The 24,046-nt window shown below is 40.6% G+C and overlaps 1 protein-coding gene across 1 annotated transcript in view; it reads right to left on the bottom strand.

The window, feature by feature from the left end:
* Positions 1-325: 325 nt before the first annotated feature.
* HECTD2 (HECT domain E3 ubiquitin protein ligase 2) overlaps positions 326-24,046 on the bottom strand; it is a 106,053-nt gene continuing 82,332 nt past the window's right edge. The window contains exons 13-21 of the mRNA XM_063435141.1: positions 23,362-23,494; positions 22,489-22,577; positions 22,158-22,316; positions 20,362-20,436; positions 20,168-20,255; positions 19,945-20,051; positions 11,432-11,547; positions 4,210-4,353; positions 326-2,098 (exon numbers count right to left, since the gene is read on the bottom strand). Coding sequence (XP_063291211.1) covers positions 1,978-2,098; positions 4,210-4,353; positions 11,432-11,547; positions 19,945-20,051; positions 20,168-20,255; positions 20,362-20,436; positions 22,158-22,316; positions 22,489-22,577; positions 23,362-23,494 — 1,032 coding nt within the window. The 3' untranslated portion in view covers positions 326-1,977. The remainder of the gene's footprint in view (positions 2,099-4,209; positions 4,354-11,431; positions 11,548-19,944; positions 20,052-20,167; positions 20,256-20,361; positions 20,437-22,157; positions 22,317-22,488; positions 22,578-23,361; positions 23,495-24,046) is intronic.

The following is a 24,046-nucleotide window of genomic DNA, read 5'->3' as shown; positions in this document are numbered from 1 at the left end:
CCCTCTGGTGTGTTTTTTAAAATCAACTATTTCATCCACTGGCACTTAATGACTGGGGCGGGTTATAGTTGCCATATGCTCATTATGCAATCTGTGGATTGTCATTATTTGTAATCCATATTTTGCATACTATTGGCAAAAGTGCATTTATTGCTTTAAATATCAAAGTGGATGTATACCTATAAAAAAGGTGACTACAACAGATTTTTTTTTCTTTGCTAATGTGGTGACTGTTACCTCAACAGATTTTCAGTTTGAAAACTTTGGTTTACAGACAATATAAAAAAAAAAAAACAACAACAACCCATAAACCTTTCAATTATTTGAAAAAGTCCATAAATATGAAATGTACGAAAATTAGGAAAAATTTAAATGCAATAATGGATCCTACATTCCTGCATGAAGGTTTATTGCTAAAATAAAACTGGGAATGTTTTTATATTAAAAAAAAAGTTTAAGTTCTGACAGTTTAATGTGTGTGCATGCAGAAATGTATATATACACTTAAAGGATCACTTCAGCTCAATGAAGTGGTCTGGGTGCCAGGTCCATTTAGGGTTAATCCAGCTATCAGAGAAACTGCTATGTTTACATTAGGGTTAATCCAGCCTCTAGTGGCTGTCTCATTGACATACGCTAGAGGCGCTTCCGCGATTCTCACTGTGAAAATCACAGTGAGAAGACGCTGCCGTCCAATGGACTGATTGAATGCACGCGCGGCTCTTGCCATGCATGCGCATTCAGCGCTGACGTCGGAAGAGGGAGGAGATTTCCCCAGCGCCGAGGGAGCCCGGTGCTGGAGAAAGGCAAGTGTTTTAACCCCTTAACCCCTCTTGAGCCTGGTGGGAGGGGGACCCTGAGGGTGGGAGGGACCTATTGACACTAAACGAGTAAACTAGTTTATTTTCCTGGCACTATAGTGGTCTTTTAAGCACATATACATTTGCGCATACAATACAAGCACACACTGACGTAATGACGTACCTCTGTATACAGTAATAGAATCTATTACTGCATATGTACATACACAACTCTGTCTGCATGTTACTTTCCACCTCGTGAAATACCTTTTGAGACAAGACTGTGTAAGTGCTGGGATTCTGAGACTATTCCACTAGCGTAACTTGAACAAAATGGCACATGGTTACTCTAATTACATTTTGTAAACTCAGACATGATGATAAAAAAATAAAAATCATGTATTATAATAAACCAGATATAAATTAGAATGCAGTGATACATCTTGTAACCTCTTTGCAGATTAGGTTATATACAGGGTTCAACATTTTAAGTCCTACGCTACTAGCCAGGCCCTAAATGTTCTTGGCCACGGCAAGCCATGGCACACACACCAGGGGTGCATTTTTTACTTGCCAGAACTAAATTTATACTCGTCAATGGCTAGTGGAGATTTTGATCCCCAATTTTACATATTTGTTTAAAGGGCTTAGAAAAATTTGATTTCGGATATATTATTAATACTATGCTCTCCGTTACAGTGAAGTACAACAAGCTAAAAAATGTCCTATTAATTTACAGCTAATAATAAATATATTGGCTTTACTTAATATTTGTAAAGCATAGTAAATCTGTGACATTATTAGAAAGCACTTGCTAGGTACACCTGTATAAAATGTAATTGTCCGCAGCTAAAAATCACCACTAAATCTATTTAAATCCCAGCAGAATAGGATGCTGTATTTACAGTGGCATTAACCCACTCGATGTCAGTTTGGCTTGCAGTACGTTACACTGAGGTTGCACTTCAGCGCAGTCAATAAGCAGTGTGGTCACCAAACGACCTTGTCTCAGTGCAGTCGCCAAAATATAACCTGCAGGTATGCGGTCATTTAATATGCTTGCTTTAAACCACCTGTCCACATTTAATGGCCAACTCAATGGCACTGCTCTTTTTTTTGCCCTGAATCGAGAAAAAACATACATGTCATGTTTATAACGCTAACTTTTGGTGTCATTTTACTGCAGCCCAAAACCTTCCGCGTTGGAAATCGCTATTGTCAATTTCTGCTTTAATTCTTTCTTTGTTTTGTAAGGAGGTAGACAGAGCTGATTAAAACAGGTGTGTGCTGTTGGCAACCTAAAAAAAAAAAAAAAATGTATAATAGGTTATGAAATATTTATTGGAAACATGTTTTTAGACCAAGTCGAAGTACTTGTCTATATGAATTAACGTGTGCAATCTGCTATTAAAAATCTATAAAGTAACCAATTGTATATTGATATATGTCTATCCAACATACAGTAATGGAAAAAAAGTATTTGATCAGCCTACAATGTTAATATAATGGTAGGTGTATTTTAACAGTGAGAGACAGAATAACAAAACAAATCCAGGATAACGCATGTCAAAAAAAGTTATGAATTGATTTGCATGTCAATGAGTGAAATCAGTATTTGATCCTCCATCAATCAGCAAGATTTTTGGCTTCCAGGTGTCTTTTATACAGGCAACAAGCTGAGATTAGGAGCACTCTCTTAAAGGGAGTGTTCCTAATCTCAGCTCATTACCTGTATAAAAGACACCTGTCAAAAGAAGCAATCAACCAGATTCCAAACTCTCCACCATGGCCAGGACCAAAGAGCTGTCCAAGTATGTCAGGGACAAGATCGTAGACCTACACAAGGCCGGTACGGGCTACAAGACCATCGCCAAGCAACTTGGTGAGAATGTGAGAACAGTTGGTGCGATTATTCGCAAATGGAAGAAACACAAAATAACTGTCAGTCTCCCTAGGTCTGGTGCTTAATGCAAGATCTCACCTCGTGGAGTTTCAATGATCATGAGAACAGTGACAAATCCGCCAAGAACTACACAGGAGGATCTTGTTAATGATCTCAAGGCAGCTGGCACCATAGTCACCAAGAAAAGAATTGGTAACGCACTATGCCGTGAAGAACTGAAATCCAAGAAAGCACATGTACAGGCCCGTCTGAAGTTTGCCAATGAACATCTGAATGATTCAGGGGAGAACAAGGTGAAAGTGTTGTGGTCAGATGAGACCAAAATCAAGCTCTTTGGCATCAACTGAACTCGCCGCATTTGGAGGAGGAGGAATGCTGCCTATGACCCCCCCAAGAACACCATCCCCATCGTCAAACATGGAGGTGGAAACATTATGCTTTGGGGATGTTTTTCTGCTTGGGGAACAGGACAACTGCACTGCATTAAAGGGGCAATGGATGGGGCCACATAACGTAAAATCTTGGGCGAAAACCTCCTTCCCTCAGCCAGGGCATTGAAAATGCGTCGGGGTGGGTATTCCAGCATGACAATGACCCAAAACACACAGCCAAGGCAACAAAGGAGTAGCACAAGAAGAAGCACATTAAGGTCCTTGAGTGGCCTAGCCAGTCTCTAGACCTTAATCCCATAGAAAATCTGTGGAGGGAGCTGAAGGTTCGAGTTGCCAAATGTCAGCCTCAAAACCTTAATGACTTGGAGAGGATCTCCAAAAAGAAGAGGAGTGGGACAAAATCCCTTCTGAGATGTGTGCAAACCTGGTGGCCAACTACAAGAAACGTCTGACCTCTGATTTGCAACAAGGGTTTTGCCACCAAGTACTAAGTCGAAGGGTTCCAATACTGATTTCACTCATTGACATGCAAATCAATGTATAACTTTTTTGACATGTGTTTTTCTGGATTTTTTTTGTTTTTTTGTTATTCTGTCTCTCACTGTTAAAATACACCTACCATTAAAATTATAGACTGATCATTTGTCAGTGGGCAAACATTCAAAATCAGCAGGGGATCAAATACTTTTTTTCTCTAACTGTATATACCAGAACCTTTTGCTAACACTGTGTTCATGCTATATATTATAGGGATTTATGCACTTTTACACATTTTATAGTTGAACATGAGACCTGGGAATGCAGCTGTGATAGAGCACTGGAATTCCAAAGGGCCCGGAAGTTCTACATCCATTGCATCCCCCTTTCCCCTGCTGGAAAGCAAAATTGAGACCCGCACAGTCTGTGGTACAGATCTGCCTTGCCTCTACCTGTTTGTACACACTGAAGGAAGGGGCAGAGTAACGCCATGATGCCCTACCAGCAGAACAGGTAAGAAAAAAGTGTGGGATTACATGTATGCCAATCAGATGTCCTCTTGTCTCTTTTCCACATATAAGCTCTATCTACTAAAGGAAATAAAAAGGGAAAAAAAAAACATGTAAAACCCATTTACCAGTTAGTGGATGTTTCAGTCTTGGAAAGCTTGAAGTTTAAATCTGCCATTCCACCCACCGGTACTCTGTCACTTCCTGTAGCAAAATGTAGTAACTTCTTCTGAAGCTCAAGAGGAAATCCTAGGACCACATCCCAAAAGTGTCTGCGGAAGGAAACACACACACACATGCTTGGTTTGTATTACATGAATTTGCTGTAGTCATCTTGCCTCCTGAGCCTATTATTGTGATTTTCTGCTCCAATAAAATTAGCATCAACCCCCTCTCTTTATGCTCCCTGTCTTTTCAAAGCACGGCCAAGCAGGGGAATGTTGAAAATGCAGAGGGTGATGCAGAGTTCAGCATCATATTTAAATAGTTCAGTTTCATACCATCTGTGCTAGCCTACCCACAAAAAGGCATTGGAGATTAAAATATATACAAATAGATCGCATATGCTAACCTTCATGTATAAAATGGACTAATATAATGTGATTTTTTTTGCTGCCCATGCAAATGTCATGTCGCATGTTATAATACCTCCATTTTGACAGAGAAATCCTAAATAGTTAATTACATTCTCTTCTCTACCAACTGTTACAGGTAAACAACAATTTAGGAATCGTATTGTTGTAGAATTATTAGACCCCTTATAACCTATAACCATTATTAGGCCCCTTATAAACTATATAATCCTTACTGGGCCCCTTTAATACTATATTCTCATATTCAGCTCTCAGGCCTCATAGTTTAAGCTTTACAAGATTCCTTTGTTCGTAGAAACAGCATGTCAGCAGAAAATGCTAGAATCTTCTGGTTAAATGAAACACTGTAGCAGATAGTCTTGATAGAATGTATAATTGCTAAAGAGGCCTTGAGATGCTAACCTTGAAAGACTAAGGTACCAGCTACTCCTTATGGATAGCTGCCAAAGCCCCCCTCCCATCGAGTGAACTCCTCGTGCTAGCAAGATGGCGCTGAAATCTGGAGGAGAACTTTATGACGTCAGTTATGACATAAGATGTAACACCCAACAAGGAGGGCATTTGACTAACCACTTTGCACTTGAACCAATTGACAATGTTTTCTTGCTCATATCTTGATTTTTACAATGATGTCATTTTACCTTTAAAAGGGCCTGCAAGCCCGCTTTTTAACAGATGCCAATAAATTTCCTGAAGTTCTTTCATCTAATCTGAACTCTGTGTCAGTGTGAATTTACTTCTGCGTATACGCAATTTAAACATCTCTAATTTGGACAGGAACAGATAGTCATTCAAACTTCTTTGTTTGCTTAAAAGATTCCCTTATCAGTATAAAAATAAAACAACATTTTCATCCAGGTTGAGATCTTCTACATAAAATGATGTGGCACCTAACAATTATTTTTTCCATTTGTGCATTGTGTATAATCCATTTACCCATGATCAAAGGAATATCACCTTTCTATTGCCGACTCTTGTTCCTCTTTTACCCAAATCAATAGGCAATTTAAAAGAATACTCCGAGCACCATAACCACTACAACTCTCTGTAGTGGTTATTTTAATTCGAGTATTCAGTGTTTACTGGGGTGAGGTATGCAGCAGACATAAGTATAGCACACCTTTATGCCAAGATATTAGACACACACCTGCAGGATTATGCACTCAACCGACAGACAACATTTTGTGACCATGCTTTAATCCCAACTGGAACGGCATGTCTCATACTTACTAAAGCGAACTGTGGTTAAAAATTCAGTCAGTCCAAGCAAATTTGCAACATTCAGCTACATAATTTGAAAAGTACTGATTTTATACACAATTTTTTACAATCCAGAATATTTACAAAGCTCTGATTTTGAACTAAAATCCGGACCAAATGCATCCAGTAGCATGCACATTACCAAATTATTGTAAATGAATGATACTTTGCAGATAGTATCTGGATTCTAACAGCACTAGCAATAGTAAAAACAAAACAACAAAAAAACCTTGGATAACTATGTGGACACAGGCAAACACTAGACAACCGCCACAATATAAAAAGGGGTAGGGAGGAGGAAGGGGGAGTTCCTTTTCCCCTTGCTGTGCCACTATGAGGTCGTATCTACTTAATCCGGGGGCTGCTCACCAATTAAATCTAGCATCTGCCAGCTATTGGTTGGAGACCTATCAAACGTCAACCACCTGTTGGCATTAGGCGGGGCTTAAAATTCAATTAGGAGGATGGACAGGTCATTGTCCTCCCTCCAACCCCCACCTGTGATTAGCAAGTGGAAGCGCTATTAAAATAAACATGGGGGGGGGGGGGGGAAGCATTTTAATGTCCCCCCTGTCCCCACCGATGACCAGTGGGTGGGGAATATTAAAAATAAAAGAGTGATGCAGAATGACCACCCTACCCACCCACAACATTTGTTTTAGTAACCACCTCTTCTCTAATGGGCTTCAGTTGCGTGTTGTATTGATAAAATACATAACCAGTGCCGGGTTCTATATCTAGGACAGAATTGTTGGACTCAATCAAGCGGATTAAAATTGTCCTTTATTAGAAAACAAAATCAAATTAGGACACAATGCAGGGGCACAAATAAGGGGCATGTTAACACGTTTCGGCACTTTTCTGAGGTTTTGAGCCTACGTGTGCCAAATGGCTAAATCTTTTTTTTTTTTTTGAAAATCTGTTTATTTATGATAGGAGAAGAGAGAGTACATAAAGGATCGGCTCGCAGGCCCACAAAAAATATAATTACACTTCGGTGTGGCCGAGTAAGTGTAGTTCAAGATTGTTTATATCAAAAGTAACATTGCATTTATATGAGTTGACTTACAATATAACTGTTCAGGTTTACATATAACTGTAGGCAAGAGCCTAGTAAGGTTTAATTAGGTTTCTGAGTATGCTAATCGAGGGGTGTCAAGCACCTGGACCTACATATACTTTATTGAGTACAAAGCAACACTGTGCATCGTGTCAAAACCAGGCTGGGCGGCAGGTCGGAGATAATGATGAGACGTTGTAAATGTGTCAGAGGGAGTATTAAATGGGTAGATGAGTGTGCACGTCTACGTTCTTGGTCGGGTTATTATAGCCGGTCAGCCTTTGAGCGAGTACCCGTGTCTCTCGGCTCAAGGTGTCCAAAGTGATGTTGCTATCCAGTGTTCCTGTTACATTACTTTGTTGTCAATTATTTCAGTACGGTTATGTATCATACAATAGGAAAGTAGAAAGGTAGAGATAGGGTGAATTAGGGTGGCCATCGTAGTGGGCCCCCTCCCCAGCTCCACGGAGCGCAGCCGGCGTCGCAGACTCGGTAAAAGTGAGGGACTTTTTAAGTGGGTATCGTGTTTCAAGCCCCGTGGGGTGTGTGCGTGTGTATCAGGTCGTCGGGACAGTGTCGATTCTGTCAGTCCAGTGCGTTGCCCTTATTGCTGTGAGTGTCTTGCCACCCATAAAGTCAGTGGCGTGGAGTATTAATTGTCGTTTGGGTCACAGTCTTCCCCCTTTTACTGGAGGTCTATCGTCTAGCAGCTTGGTATGCGAACCACGGCTGCCACCGTTCCACGTGCCTGGTTCCCCTACCCGTAAGGGATGCCTGTAGTGCTTCCGCCAATTGTATGTCTCCGACCCTGTTTAACCAATCCTCAACCGTGGGGACCTCGGTCCGCTTCCAGTACGCAGGTATGAGGGCTTTGGCTGCGTTCAGTAGGTGACGTAGGATGGACTTCTTATAGCCAGAAATAGACCGAGTGGTGATATGTAGGAGGGCCAGTTCCCTGGACCATTCCGTGTCGTCTCCCAGCATTGTGTTGATTTCAGATTTGATACTGTTCCAATATGGAGTGATGAGTTGGCAGTCCCACCAGATGTGCACGATCGTGCCCCTCTCCTCTTGACATCTCCAGCACGTGGGGGATGTCGTCGGGAATATCCTGTGTAATGTTACTGGTGTCCTATACCACATGGATATTAACTTATAGTTGACTTCCTGATAACGGGAGCTGGAGGAGCTCTTGTACTGCCAGAGGAGTGCCGTGTCCCACTGTGGTTGCGAGATCGGGTTCTCCAGTTGTTGTTCCCATAGTCTCCTGAACGTGGTGTTCGTCGTGGTGCTTCCTACCAGCAGGTGTTGGTAGAGTAGTGATACCGCCTTGTTAAGCGTGTCTCCCCGGTGGCATAGTTCTTCAAACCACGTAAGATCTCTGTGAAGGCGTTCCTTGTGCGGGAGAGACCTATAATAGTGTGTCAGTTGTAAATAGCGGAGAGATACCATTGGTGAATTAGGTCTATCGGCCAGTAATGCGCGGAGGGGCCGAACAGTGCCCCCATGGAGGACCGTTCTAATTGGGACGTAGTCTTGTTCTTCCAGGAATATCCAGGCCTTGGCTGGGATGCCACCAGCAAGGTTTGGGTTGGGAACAATTGGGAGAAGGGGACTAGGAATCGGGGATACGTGCGTAGTTTTGCGCATCGAGTCCCACGCCTTCAAGGTTTGTGTCGTCGGAGTCTCTAGTCCTTCTCCCGTGCGACAGCTTGTTCCCAAATGGCTAAATCTAGCACCAAAATCCATGGGTATATGACTGCTTAAAATGGCAGAGAACAATTCACAGTGCCTATTGGAAATGCATATTTTCTGATCTAATTTTAAAAATGTTTAAACTTTTACTTTGTAAATAGCCTGTATGAATTAATCACTGCATTATGCAATACAGGAGATTAAAACAGCACTTTGTCCATGAGTTGTACAATTCATTATTTCGTAACCTTTCCAAACCATTTGGTATTGCATGAGCTGTTTTTATCTGTTACTCAGATAATGGTCTCTTGATCAATAGATGCATTTTTTTGCTTAAATATTTCCCAATATGGGGGGGCGGGAGCAGACCGCCGAGCTGGCCGGTCGCAAGCAGGAGCAGCTCCTGCAACAAACCTATGATTAAACCACTAAAATAAGCCTTTTTCACTTGAATCAGACCGACAATGAAGGTGCCCGGAGCAAGGGGACTGCTGGATCCAGGGAGAGGCTGGCTCACTGAGCTTCAGTCCCCTGGGGGAGAGACTCTCGTGGCAAACGCTGAGGCCTTCACCTGCGGTGAGTGGGGCGGACAGCCGCCGCCCCGCTATCCTGCACCACGGATCCCAATCCGAGGCACAATCCCGAGCGGACCCGGCCCTGCTCCCCCCCCTGTGGGCCGGGGGGTGATCCCGGTCCTCACCCTGAGGCCTGAACCGAGAAAGCCCAACTGGGGCAAGGGGGACCCAGGCGCTGTACCTAAAATGGCGGGCGCCATGTGCGCAGGAGGCAGGGGAGAGACCCGCTACCTCCCCGCGATCACGACTCGCAAAGCGACTCCTGCCTCCCAACCCTGCAATAAATTGAGGTGGAGAAACACTCACCGACCCCCGGGGCCATCGGAGCTAAAATCAAGCGGCCCAATTAACCCACATGAGGAGAGAACAGCGGCAGCACTGAGGAGCTGGAGCACCGCACGACACCCACTCCCGCCAGGGAACTCTGAGCATGAAGCAAAGCGGGACACTCTAGCGGGAGCACCCACTAGGCACTCACTCCCCACTCAGCCTAAACCAAAATGTTCCAAAAAGCGGCAAACTCATATGGGCATTATCAAGCTCACCACCAAGGCTGCTACCAACCTTCAGAGAAATGACAGAGGCAAGACCCACACAACATGGTCGGAGTCCAGGAGAACACAACGAGAACCCCACTGCCTGTGGACTACGGTGCCTGCTCTGCAGGACACTCACCCCCTGCTGCACGGAAACAGCTGAGCAGGTACCGGACAATACTGGGACCCCCCCCTGTCGGTGTAGCCTTGGGGCCACCAGGACGAAGACACAATCCTACTGGGGCAGCTTGGGTCGCCCCGACCCACGGGGGTGACAACCTTTATAAAGTGATTTCACTAGATGTGACTCGAATGTAACAACACAATATGAGTGCTATAGCATTAACACAAATTACTCATGATAAAACAGTTCGTATTAATGTTCAGAATGTGTAGCGGAGTTACCCCACTCTGTAGGCAGAATACTGCACTGTTATTTGCCTCTCACTGCACAACAGCTTACACAAGAGCAGCGCAGCTAGCACACACATCACACACATGCCAGCTACTGTCACACTGTAAATCATAAGACCACACTACAACTATGTCAGCATAACTAGTACAACCAATCTAGCACTGTTAAGTGTTGACTATTTCACCTTGTTCCAACTACTTCACTGCGTAGCCAAGCTTGTTAATGTTATAATTATACAAAATTGTGCAATTCCTCATGCCACTGTATAACCTTAGTACAACCTTGAACACGCTGTTGTGGCGTATGTCGATGCTTTGTAACAACATGCATAACAAAAATAAAGAATTAAAAAAAATAAAAAAATCCCAATATAAATACATTTTAAAAAAAAAATGCTTAAAGCGGCACTGTCATGCCGAACTTTGGCCCAAGCATAGGAAAAATACATAAGACAAAATAGTCTGTACTTTGTCTTATGTTTTAAAGAAAACTAGAGCAGACAGGAAGAAATGAAGAACAGATCCTGACAGAGGGAGAGAAGTGGAAGCAATTGGGGAAAGGTAAGTTTGGCATGACAGCGCCGCTTTAAATTTAAAGGTTGCTGAACCTGAACGAAATGCTCAAGACAGAAACCTACAAATGTCCACATTAGCAAAGGATTTTATTTTATATTAATTGCATTATCTTTTAGTCAGATTAGTACACATATGATATTGCCATGTAAAAATTACAATAACAAAAGCATTATGAGAAAAAAAATAAAAATCTGTGAAGACCAGACAGTGCTACAGATAATATGTACAAAAAAAACATGTGCTTTGGAACAAAAAACCCTAAAATATATGTATTAGTAATTCTTGGCCAAAAACAGTGATGTTTCTCACATTTGATAAATCATCCTAAAAAAAACAAAGTCAAATGGTAACTTTGAAAACAACCATAGGTAACTTTGTAATTATAAAAAGAAATGTATTAAGTGATCAGTGATGTTGACCATCTGAATGGCCAGATGGGTGAAGCCTTCAAAATGGTTCCCACTCCCCCGAGAAGGTCTGACTGTACCTTCCAATAAAGAAGTAAATTTGTAATCCAGTGTTTATTCCACCTGAAGGGAGTCACAAGCCACCGTATCAATGTGCATTAAGGAATGTGAAAGGGTGGTTCATCCCGTTTTGCAATCCCTTGTACTCGAAGTTACAAATTTGTGTGAGCTCACCTTACAGTGAGGTCCGTTTTCAAATAGCCATCATACTGGGTGTTCTTCTGGAGTGCGAGCATATCTAACTCAGGACTTCCACAAACAAGAATCTCCACTTCTTCAGGGCGCAGTAGCTTTAAAAAAAAAATAGGAAATGCTTATTTTTTAAAATAACTAATTTTTTTTATTTTCATTTAGTTACAAAAAAAAATAGACAATAAAATAATAGAAGTTAAGCCTATGTGCCAAAAAAAATTGCAGGGGTCCAGATGTGGAAACGTATCTATGCTTAAAGGAACATTCAAAGTACCATAACCACTACAGCCCGCTGGTTATGTGCTAGGAGTGCCCTGGTACTGTACGAGTGAAATTTGTCAAAACATTTTAAAACCGTTTGGTAACTCATTTGAGTCTTATTAGGCTCCATGGGTCCAGACTCTGCTTCCAGATTCTCCCTGCAGAAGAATCCCCTTAACTCTACTGTACTAAGCAGGGTCATGCTCATTGACTTAGATTGTCAGTTGAGTACTCTCAGCTAGTAAGTGAGGTCCTGTATTGACTATGGTTAGGCTGCAGAGAGATATTTGCCTTGTAAGGCTGGAGAAGATGGGATGCAACATGGAGGACCCAGGTAAGTTGTCACCCCATTTTAGAACAAATTGGCAAATTACAGTGGGTCAGAACCGGGACACTCCTGACACCATACCCACTAAAGCAAGCTGTAGTGGTTATGATACTTGTTATATTCCTTTAAAAAATGCATGCCCGTAGAGGGAAATATTCAACATGCATTCCCAAACCAAATTAATTTCCAATGAACCTCTCTAATGCAGGTTGCCATCCAGATTTCCACCTGTTGAACTCCAACTAACAAGGCTGAAAAAGCATTTGAGAGTTGTAGTTTTGGAACAGCTAGAGACACATATTTTGGCCATATGATGTTTTAAAGCAGCACTGTCACTTTGCAGGTTTTGGCTTTAAATTAATACTTGTTTGTCCCTGTATATCCATTTAGTTTTTCAAAATTTAACTTTTTTTTTTTGAGGTATGCAATGAAAAACCTCATGAGGAACAAGTAAAAAAAAAAAAAAAACAGCCGGAGAAAGCGCCTATTTGGACCACCACCAGGGAACCTCAGCAACACCTCAAAAAGGAAGGTGTGCAGGGTACGAAATAAATGTTTTAAATATGTATGCAATCTGGTTGTCATTCACAAGCAAGCTTTGACTGGTTGGTAAAGTGAGGTACCACAAGAGGGTGGTGAGGGGGAGGGAACAACAAAATAAAAGTTAATATGTGGGCAATCTGTTTTTGTGGCAAGGGTCCTAGGGGGCAAACTGGCACTGTGGAAGCAATGTGGGGCTAAGTAGGCACTTTGGCAAATGATATGGGATAAATATACCACTGTGGAAAGCTGGAGCATGCATGGCACTGCTAGTTTTGTGTGGTTTTGTGTTAAGTGTTCGATAGTGGGGCACAAGGGCAATTTTCCAACAGGGGCCTGCTATACAATCCCCAGGGTCTGGATTACTATAGAATGATAGGAGTCCTGCTGTACAACCCTCAATATCTGGATTGCTATATAATGATAGGAGTCCTGCTGTACAACCCTCAATGTCTGGATTGCTATATAATGATAGGAGTCATGCTGTACCACCCTCGGTGTCTGGATTGCTATATAATGGTAGGAGTCATGCTGTACCACCCTCGGTGTCTGGATTGCTATATAATGATAGGAGTCATGCTGTTCCACCCTCAGTGTCTGGCTCGCTATATAATGACAGGAGTCATGCTGTACCACCTTCAAGGTCTGGATCAATATATAAAAATCCACACTTAGTCTTCATTAAGTACTATGCTACCAATCTACTTCCCTAATACTTCCCTTAACTTTTGTGTCACTTTACCCCACTCCCTCTAGCATGTAAGCTCATTGAGCGGGGCCCTCAACCCTTCTGTTTGTGTGCGTCAAACTTGTCTGCTTACAATTACATGTTTGTTAGTCCACCCGTACAGCACTACTGAATATGTTGGCGCTATATAAATATAATAAAAATCAAGTATGGATCAATGTATAAATGATAGGAGTCATGCTGTACCACCCTCGCTGTCTGGATCAATATATAATGATAGGAGTCATGCTGTACCACCCTCGCTGTCTGGATCAATATATAATGGTAGGAGTCATGCTGTACCACCCTCGCTGTCTGGATCAATATATAATGATAGGAGTCATGCTGTACCACCCTCACTGTCTGGATCAATATATAATGGTAGGAGTCATGCTGTACAACCCTTGGTGTCTGGATCAATATATAATGGTAGGAGTCATGCTGTACCACCCTCACTGTCTGGATCAATATATAATGGTAGGAATCATGCTGTACCACCCTCACTGTCTGGATCAATATATAATGGTAGGAGTCATGCTGTACAACCCTTGGTGTCTGGATCAATATATAATGGTAGGAGTCATGCTGTACAACCCTCACTGTCTGGATCAATATATAATGATAGGAGTCATGCTGTACCACCCTCGCTGTCTGGATCAATATATAATGGTAGGAGTCATGCTGTACAACTCTTGGTGTCTGGATCAATATATAATAGTAGGAGTCATGCTGTACAACCCTCACTGTCTGGATCAATATATAATGATAGGAGTCATGCTGTACCACCCTCACTGTCTGGATCAATATATAATGGTAGGAGTCATGCTGTACAACCCTTGGTGTCTGGATCAATATATAATGGTAGGAGTCATGCTGTACCACCCTCGCTGTCTGGATCAATATATAATGGTAGGAGTCATGCTGTACCACCCTCGCTGTCTGGATCAATATATAACGGTAGGAGTCATGCTGTACCACCCTCGCTGTCTGGATCAATATATAATGATAGGAGTCTTGCTGTACCACCCTCGCTGTCTGGATCAATATATAATGATAGGAGTCATGCTGTACCACCCTCACTGTCTGGATCAATATATAATGATAGGAGTCTTGCTGTACCACCCTCAGTGTCTGGCTCAATATATAATGGTAGGAGTCTTGCTGTACCACCCTCAGTGTCTGCATCAATATATAATGGTAGGAGTCATGCTGTACCACTCTCGATTTCTGGCTCTATATATAATGATAGGAGTCATGCTGTACCACCCTCAGTGTCTGGATCAATATATAATGATAGGAGTCTTGCTGTACCACCCTCAGTGTCTGGCTCAATATATAATGGTAGGAGTCATGCTGTACCACCCTCACTGTCTGGATCAATATATAATGGTAGGAGTCATGCTGTACCACCCTCGCTGTCTGGATCAATATATAAGGGTAGGAGTCATGCTGTACAACCCTCGTTGTCTGGATCAATATATAATGATAGGAGTCATGCTGTACCACCCTCAGTGTCTGGATCAATATATAATGATAGGAGTCTTGCTGTACCACCCTCACTGTCTGGATCAATATATAATGATAGGAGTCTTGCTGTACCACCCTCACTGTCTGGATCAATATATAATGATAGGAGTCTTGCTGTACCACCCTCAGTGTCTGGCTCAATATATAATGGTAGGAGTCATGCTGTACCACCCTCACTGTCTGGATCAATATATAATGGTAGGAGTCATGCTGTACCACCCTCGCTGTCTGGATCAATATATAATGGTAGGAGTCATGCTGTACCACCCTCACTGTCTGGATCAATATATAATGATAGGAGTCATGCTGTACCACCCTCGCTGTCTGGATCAATATATAATTATAGGAGTCTTGCTGTACCACCCTCAGTGTCTGGCTCAATATATAATGATAGGAGTCATGCTGTACAACCCTCACTGTCTGGATCAATATATAATGGTAGGAGTCATGCTGTACCACCCTCACTGTCTGGATCAATATATAATGGTAGGAGTCTTGCTGTACAACCCTTGGTGTCTGGATCAATATATAATGGTAGGAGTCATGCTGTACCACCCTCACTGTCTGGATCAATATATAATGATAGGAGTCTTGCTGTACCACTCTCGATTTCATGGAGTCATGCTGTACCATCGTCTTTGTCTAGATCATTTTCATGGGGGGCACAATTTTCTGTTCTTGCCTTGGGAGCAAAAGAAGTAGCTATGGCTCTGCCCCAGGTGGCTGCATGCATGTATTCAGCTGGAGCTACACCTATTAAATAGTGTTAAGGTTTTTTTTTTTTCACTCAGGATTTTAAATATGGAGTGAAACAAAGTTCAATTTCAGTCACTAAACTAATTTACCCACAATCCATCAGGCATAAGAATCCCATAGAGGGGCAAAATGCAGAAATGACAAAAAGGGAAAATAATATCTTGGAGAGCCCAATTTTGAGATTCAGCACAAGGAAATACAGATAATGAATATAAGTAAAGGGAAGGGGATGGAGTATAATATTTTAAAGGGTTACTCAGAACATCATAACCACTACAGCCAGATACAGTGATTGCGATGCCAAGAGTTTCCTGTCACCTTTTCTCCTATAAGAGGGCAAACTATTGCAACGTTCTACTGCTTGCTTGGGCCCGGCGGAGTTTACTCTGTCACCTTGATGCCGATTGAGCTAATTATTCATGTTTATTTACTGGCTAAGAGTGTCAGCTGTGCATTCACTGCCATTAAATGAGTGCATGTGCAAGGAATGTGTACAGAATTTAGATTTAATTCACATGATTAGATTTAATTCAAATTCTAGGCTGGATAATGAAGGCTACAGAGTTGCACCTCTTCAGTAACATAACATACCTAAGTTCAAACAACCTTTAACCCAATTTCAAATATTTTCTGTTTTACAAGAAACCTCAGTCTGTCTGCTGTTTGTTTATTCTGCCGTCTTAAAACTTTTTTTGTACAGTCCCTCGTTCACTCTAAGCATGACGGCAGAGGAAGGAGTGAGTCACTAAAGCAATCATGTATTAAATATTTCCTCCAGATCTCTGATTAAATATTTAACCAAACGTGTTAACAATTGTCAAGTCAAGAGTGCTGACTTGTAAAAACAATCCATGTGTATCTTTGTGCCAGATATACACTGGCAAAAAGATACACACACACTGGCATACACACAGGCACAAAGATATACACACACTCACAATCACACTCTGATACATACACTGACCGATAAACACACTGTGTGTATATCTGTGTATTAGTGTGTGTATCAGAGAGTGTGCATCTGAGTGGCACATTGTCACACACACTGACACACAAATACACACTGTGATAGATGCACATCTTGACAAACAGACATACACACACAAGTCATATTTTTTCTAATTGCTTAGAGTGCTGCTGCCTCTCTCCATCCAACTCGCGGTCTATGTCTGGGAGGAAGTGACAGGCTGACACTTCCTCCCAGCACCCGATACCACAGGGGCCCGGCCGCGCTCTTGAACTTGGCCCAAAAGTCAAGAGTGCTGACTTGTAAAAACAACCCATGGTACTAACTAAAATAAGCCCATTTAACTCTCTAAATTCCACAGATCTTAATGCCCCTCTGCCAGTGCAGTTTGATGCCATTTATGGTTGATGTTCATTGCATACATAATGATATAGGTTCCAAATAAGGAGTTAATAGTAGTATAATTTAAAATCATATTTAAAGAATTTTACAACTGACATTCGCAGTGGCAGTGGCTGTTGAATTGTTAGTGTAGTTCAGGGGCTCCCAAATAATTTATCCAATGGAACAACATGTAGTGCCATAGCACAAACCTTTTAATTAACACAGCGTAATGTTTTCTTTATCAAATTTCTACAGAGTAGTAAACAGATTGCAGTACTTAGGAGCAGGTGTGGTTCTGTGTGTAGAGTTGGGGTTTGTATATAATTCTAGCATTTTAATGATTGTATGTTATGCTTGCATTTACGTGCAGTGGTGTGTTTAGATGTAATGTTGGATTTTAAATGCACATGTACATTTGTGTGTAGAATTGGAGTTTCAGTGAAGGATGTGTTTTGAGTGTTTGTATATAACTTTAGAGTTGGAGTTCAGTGGTGTCTTTGTATGTCATGTTTGTGTTTGCATGTTGTGTTTTGATTTCTGGGATGTATGCACATACACACTTACACAGCTATACTTCCACATTAACAAACAGGCACATAGAAACACACTGATGCATACCGTCATATACACACTGACACATATTATTTTCATTATTATTTATAAAGCGCCAACAAGTTCTGTAGCACTGTACAATGGGTGGACTAACAGGCACGTATTTGTAACCAGAAAAGTTGGACGCACAGGAACAGAGGGATTGAGGACCCTGGTCAATGAGCTTACATGCTAGAGGGAGTAGGGCACAGTGACACAAAATGTAAGGGTAGCGTAGAAAAGTAGGTTGCTAGGATAGTATTCATTGAGGGCTTAGAGTTTTATTTTGATGACCGTTTCTATATTTTATGGGAAGCCAATGTAGGGTCTGACAAAGGGGGAGGCTTTGGCGGACATTAAGATGACCCTTGCCGCTGCATTCATTATGGACTGTAACGAGGCAAATTGGGAACACGTAAGATCACCGAGAAGCAGATTACAGTAGTCAAGGCCAGAGAGGACAGCGGCATGGACAAGCGGCATACACTTGCACAGATACACACCGACAAATACACACACACACTGGCAGAGACACACAGATACACACACTGGCACATACACACACACAGATGCGCACACACACACACACACACACAGACATACACTGGCACAAAGATACACACTGGCATACACACAGGCACAAAGATATACACCCACTCACAATCACACTCTGATACATACACTGACCGATAAACACACTGTGTGTATATCTGTGTATTAGTGTGTGTATCAGAGAGTGTGCATCGGAGTGGCACATTGTCACACACACTGACACACAAATACACACTGTGATAGATGCACATCTTGACAAACAGACATACACACACAAGTCATATTTTTTCTAATTGCTTAGAGTGCTGCTGGCTGCTGCCTCTCTCCGTCAAACTCGCGGTCTATGTCTGGGAGGAAGTGACAGGCTGACACTTCCTCCCAGCATCCGATACCACAGGGGCCCGGCCGCGCTCTTGAACTTGGCCCAAAAGTATTAGGGCCACCCAATGGGCAAATCGCAGTGGAACCTCCAACACTAATTGGGAAATGCTGGTCTAGTTTGCCAGTCTGAAGCAATACTAATCTGTTTTATTCATGCTTTCTGCAATAGATATAAGAGAATAGGTGCCCCAAGAAGGTGGCGTAATCTTATAAAAACGGGTATTAAGTTGATCTAGTGTAGGACCTGCCAAAATGGGGTACACTGGCATTGTGGAAGACTTATGCAATCTATGTTCATATGCTGAAGCTATATTCCCAGTGTTTTTCCCAACTCGTTTATTTAAAAAAAGTTGTTTTTTTAAATAAACTTTTTCGAATTTTGTGCCATTTTATAGTGGAACTATCAATTCCCAGGATTTTAAGTATAATGTTTATGTATCCATATATTTAACAAATATGCATTGTGACGTGTGAAAAAAAAAACAAACAAAAAAAAAACTGTAAATGCACCATAATCACTGCAAGTTTCTATAGTGCAAGGCAATGACAACTTATCTTGGATCCACCAGGCACCAGTTACCTCATCTTTGAGAGCTAGAACCTCTCTACATTGAGTTAAGCCCGATGATGCTAATTGGTTGAGAGTGAGAGGTGTTAAGCCAATGAGCTGCCCCTACAGGCCAACTGAAGTTCCTTTCTTCTGGCTCTCAATGAAGGAGATGAATGGTGCCTGGCCCACTTCAGACATGTTGTCAAACTGTTAAATAGTTTGAATATGTAGAATATTTGAGCATCAAGGCATGCCTACAATCATAACCACTACAAAACGCTTAAAAAGGGAGGGTGAGTGTGCATGTTTATATATATATATATATATATATATATAAAATAAAATTCTTATATAGAATATAATCTTGAATATTTTACATAGACTAAAAATTATATAATGAATGAAAATAATAATACAGTCATAGAGTTGCTATATAGTTACGTATAATACTTTCAGGATAAATCATGTTAAACCATGGCACTTCAGACTATATCTCCCAAAATAATATTACAGCCATAATGCTGGCAAAGCATCAAGGTAAATGTAGTCCACAACGTCTGGATTCCCAAAGGTGGCCTACCCTTGTGTTAGACTAAAGAACAATCACTGTAAACTATTAAATACACCATTAACACAGTTTCATAAAACAACAAAGTTTAATTGAACTATGGTATATATTTCTCCTCAACAAAATGGATAGGGTGACTGATAGGGGAGTTAGTGATCAGATGGGGAGTAAGGGCATTCAGATGGAGTCAGGTCAGATGAACTGAGGGATGACAACCAGAGTAATGAGTTCTTGAGGATCTGAGACTATTTTAGCAAAGAGTATATATATATCTATCTCTCTCTATGTATCCTTACCAAGTTCAAAAGCAGACCACGTTTATGTACTTAACTGGATAAACATATCTCACTCAAAACAACTTACCATTAATGCATTTGATGAACAAACACTGTGGAACCCATAGTAAAATGCTGAGAACTGTTTGTATATTGATTTATTGAGGAGGAAGTCCACATAAAGTTGCACGTATTCTAGAAGAAGAAAACAAATGCATTCTGGGTCACATTAAAATAATACAACACCATTACGAATGAAACGTGATGTTGAATGATTGCAGAGAAAAGATAAATGATGGGTGATTCTTTACCTTTTCTATTCTGATTGGTCACTGGAATTTTATCACCTCCTGGTTTTAGGTTGTATGATTTAATCAGCCCAAATTCTTCTTGAAATACCTAAGAACCCAGTTGATACATAACAAATAAGACATTTGGTTTTAAAGTAAATGTATTGGGTTAGCAAAACATATTTTATATAATTCAACATGTGATGGTAACTGACCTGAAAAGTTGAATAAAAGTCTTCTTCCACGTTGCCTTCATAAGTCAGAAGTTCATTTAGTCCATGTGCAAGCTCCTAGAAAGTGAACATTTATTTACAAATGTATTCTTTTTTTTATACTATAAGTGGCCTTATAGTTACCCTGTTATAACTTCTCTTAAAACAACACACCATACACCATTACCACTGCAGACAACTGGTGCCAGCCTCCCAGGGCAAGAAGTCTGTTTAAGAACAGTTTGGCAACTTACCTTGAGTCCTCTAGGCAGCAGTTGCCTCCTCAACTGCAGCCTCTGAGCTGTTACTTGAGCGCTTTCAGTTAATGAGCTAAGTCATGTACCGCAGCTTCATAGAAACATAGAATGTGACAGCAGATGAGAACCATTCGGCCCAGCAAGTCTGCCCAGTACCCAGGCAACAAAGGAGGTGGCAAATGGCAACCAGTAGACCCCCAGGTAAATTGTCAGACAGTTTTTAAATGGTTATTTACTCTGGGAGAGTACTCCTGGCACCATAATCACTAAAGCAGGCTATAGCAGGTTATAATGTTTATTTGCCTGGAGTGTTATTTTAAAGGGGCACTATTGAGTGTAGTATACTAGAGACTGAATAAATATTTTGGTATAATATGTAAATATTTTAAAACAAAATCTCAGAACAGTCAGGATTTGGGACCATGTCTTGCCAACCCAGAATGTTCCTCTGGTGACATACTGCTCTAAAACAGATAGTATAATAGCTCTCTGTTTTTTGTTTGTTTGTGTGTTTGTTTTTATCCTTCCACCTGCTTCTATATCAACCTTCTGATCAGAAAGTGCACAATAAGATTTTTTTTGTTTTTAAAGTTTGTATCAGCCTTCTGGAAAAATGCAATTCAATTTCATTATCTCAATATATTATTATTTTATATGCATTGCTTTATTTAAATTTAGATCTCTAAGATGTTTCTGGATATAACGAAGAAGTGACATGTCAAATATATTAAGGTTTTAAAATTATACAAAACCATGATTTCAATAAAATTAAATTTTTTGCACTTTTCTTCATTTTCTCTTCATCCTCATGTATGGGTCTTAGGAAGAATAATAAAAATATAACTCAAAAGCTGATGATACTGTAACCTCCACATTTTAAACTACCGTATATACTCTAGTATAAGCAGAGTTTTTCAGTACATTTTTTGTGCTGAAAAACCCCAAATCGGCTTATACTCGAGTCAATTGTCTGAATTATGGCAATTTACATTGCCATAATACAGACAATGGGGCTGTGTAGGAGGAAGCCTGGCAGGGAGCTCTTACTTACCTCTCCTGCAGCTCCTGTCAGCTCCCTCCGCCTCCGCGCCGGTGCGTTCAGCACCTCTGTCAGCTCCCAGTGTAAGTCTCGCGAGAGCCGCGGGGTCATAGTGCGGCTGCGAGACTTACACTGGGAGCTGCACGGACCGGCGCGGAGGAGGAGGGAGCTGACAGGAGCTGCAGGAGAGGTAAGTAACAGCTCTGCCAGCCCCCCTCCTGTACATGTTTAGTGATGCATATAATAACATATTAAATAACCATTGTATCTTTAAATGCTTTTTCTATTGGACTAACCGAATGTTTGAAATGACAAACATTTTGGAAATCCTGAACTTGAATCACTTGATAAATAGAGGATCTCCCAAATGCTTACCATGCCAAAATTTGTTTAGTCCAATGAAAACATTTGGCATAAATGTTAATTCACCTACTCTATTTGGACCAATTGCAGCGCTCTCAAGTCACTCATCATAATGGAGATAAAATAGAGCTAATACTCACAGGCATGATTTGATAGAGATCGTCTAAGGTGACAGATCCAATTCCTACAGGGATGTTCTGGTCACAAGGAACGATCGGTGGGCTCAACAGCTTCTTATAACAGCATGGTGGGAAGCGAATATCCAACGTGATGCTATTGTATACAGCGAGCCCCATCAACTTGGAATGTTAAGTATGAACAGTCATGTTTTGCAATACAATATACAGAGCAACCACAAAGACTAATTTATTTATTTCTGTAAAAATATGATGTTGAATTCATGGTTCTTATACAAGTTATACAGCAACAGCATATGAGCTATTACACGTTTTCAGGCAATGTAAAGGATACAGTTCCAACCAGCCGAAACTCTGAATAGTTGTCACATTTAAAGCTGCTAAACCAATGGAAGTTTGAGTCCTTGTGGTACGTAAACATACCTGTTAAAGAAAAGTACACTTTAAAATAAAAATGGTACTTATACTGTTTAGTAGTATAATTATCATACAGGATGCATCAGTAGAAGCCATTTGTAAATATAAAATGCAAGGCGTCCAGGACTGCAGAAATACATCTGTTGTTCAGTGTACATTTAGTGGAATTATTTAGCAAATTTAGGTTGTTTTACATTGTATGCTAGATGATGTGATCATATGTATCAATATATACTACTGGCCAAAAAAGGTCCTTAACTGTGGATGTAAAATGCAATTAGAATCTAACACAATACTATGTTGATAAATACTGTGATCGGGTCCTGCTCGGAAACAGAAAAGGAACATTTAAGAAATCAACATTTGCCAGTTTATATAGGAATAGCAGTTGTTTTTTTTTTTTATGAATCCCTTCATAACCGTTTCAGTTCTAACACATTCGTATTTAGTGGGAACTTTGGTATCTGGCCCTACACATTAAAGCCACAATTCAATATTTTTAAGATGAGCTTTTCAAATTTATTAAATTTTGGATACAGTTTTAAAATATATATATATATATATATATATATTTTTTTAATAGTTTGATATTTATTGCTATTTTTTTAATAGTTGGAGAAAAATGATTATAAAAATAAATAAATTAATTGAACAACTTATCCAAAATTAATTAAATCGGGGCCTAAGTCTTTAGATTGCACTGACGCGACCATTAAAATAAATATAATATATTCCTCTTTTATGCAGCTTGGCTATAGAAATATTCCCCGTAAAGTTACTCTAGACTCACCGTAGTCCGGATGGAAAATTTGTCTGATGAGGAGAAGAAACCATTCCTTTGTCAGACCCCCCATGTCGAGACCAGCTTCACCTACGAATGTCACCTTCAACTTTTTTTTCAGATCTGTTCTTTTCCTTGTAAGCTGAAGAAATAAATACCATGTCAATTAACAAGTGTTAAAGATTAGGAGAATTTTATAAAAATGACAAGCATTACAGTGATATATGGGGTGATCTGTAAAACTCAGAAAATTAGTAAAATGTCATTAACCCCTTAAGGACCAAACTTCTGGAATAAAATGGAATAATGACGTGTCACACACGTCATGTGTCCTTAAGGGGTTAAAGCATTAGGTATAATCTTAAACATAAATTATTCACTAATTCTAACCATAACTCTAGGTAGTTGTAACCCCCTTAACCCCTTAAGGACCAAACTTCTGGAATAAAAGGGAATCATGACGTGTCACACACGTCATGTGTCCTTAAGGGGTTTAAGGACCAAGGCATTTTGAAGATGTGACATGTTTGTGACCAAGGCTTTTTTGGCACTTTTGCCATACATTCATTCTACCACAATTTCCTTCTTTCTGTTTAGGTGCATCCAAACAGAATATACATCATTGTTTTAAAGGACATGCGGGGCTTTTTTTTATTTTTCTACACCCTATTTGTATACATATGGCAATATTAAT

This window comes from Pelobates fuscus, chromosome 10 (assembly GCF_036172605.1).
Source record: "Pelobates fuscus isolate aPelFus1 chromosome 10, aPelFus1.pri, whole genome shotgun sequence".
NCBI classification, from domain to species: Eukaryota; Metazoa; Chordata; class Amphibia; order Anura; family Pelobatidae; genus Pelobates; species Pelobates fuscus.
This window is presented reverse-complemented; position numbering and strand designations above follow the sequence as displayed.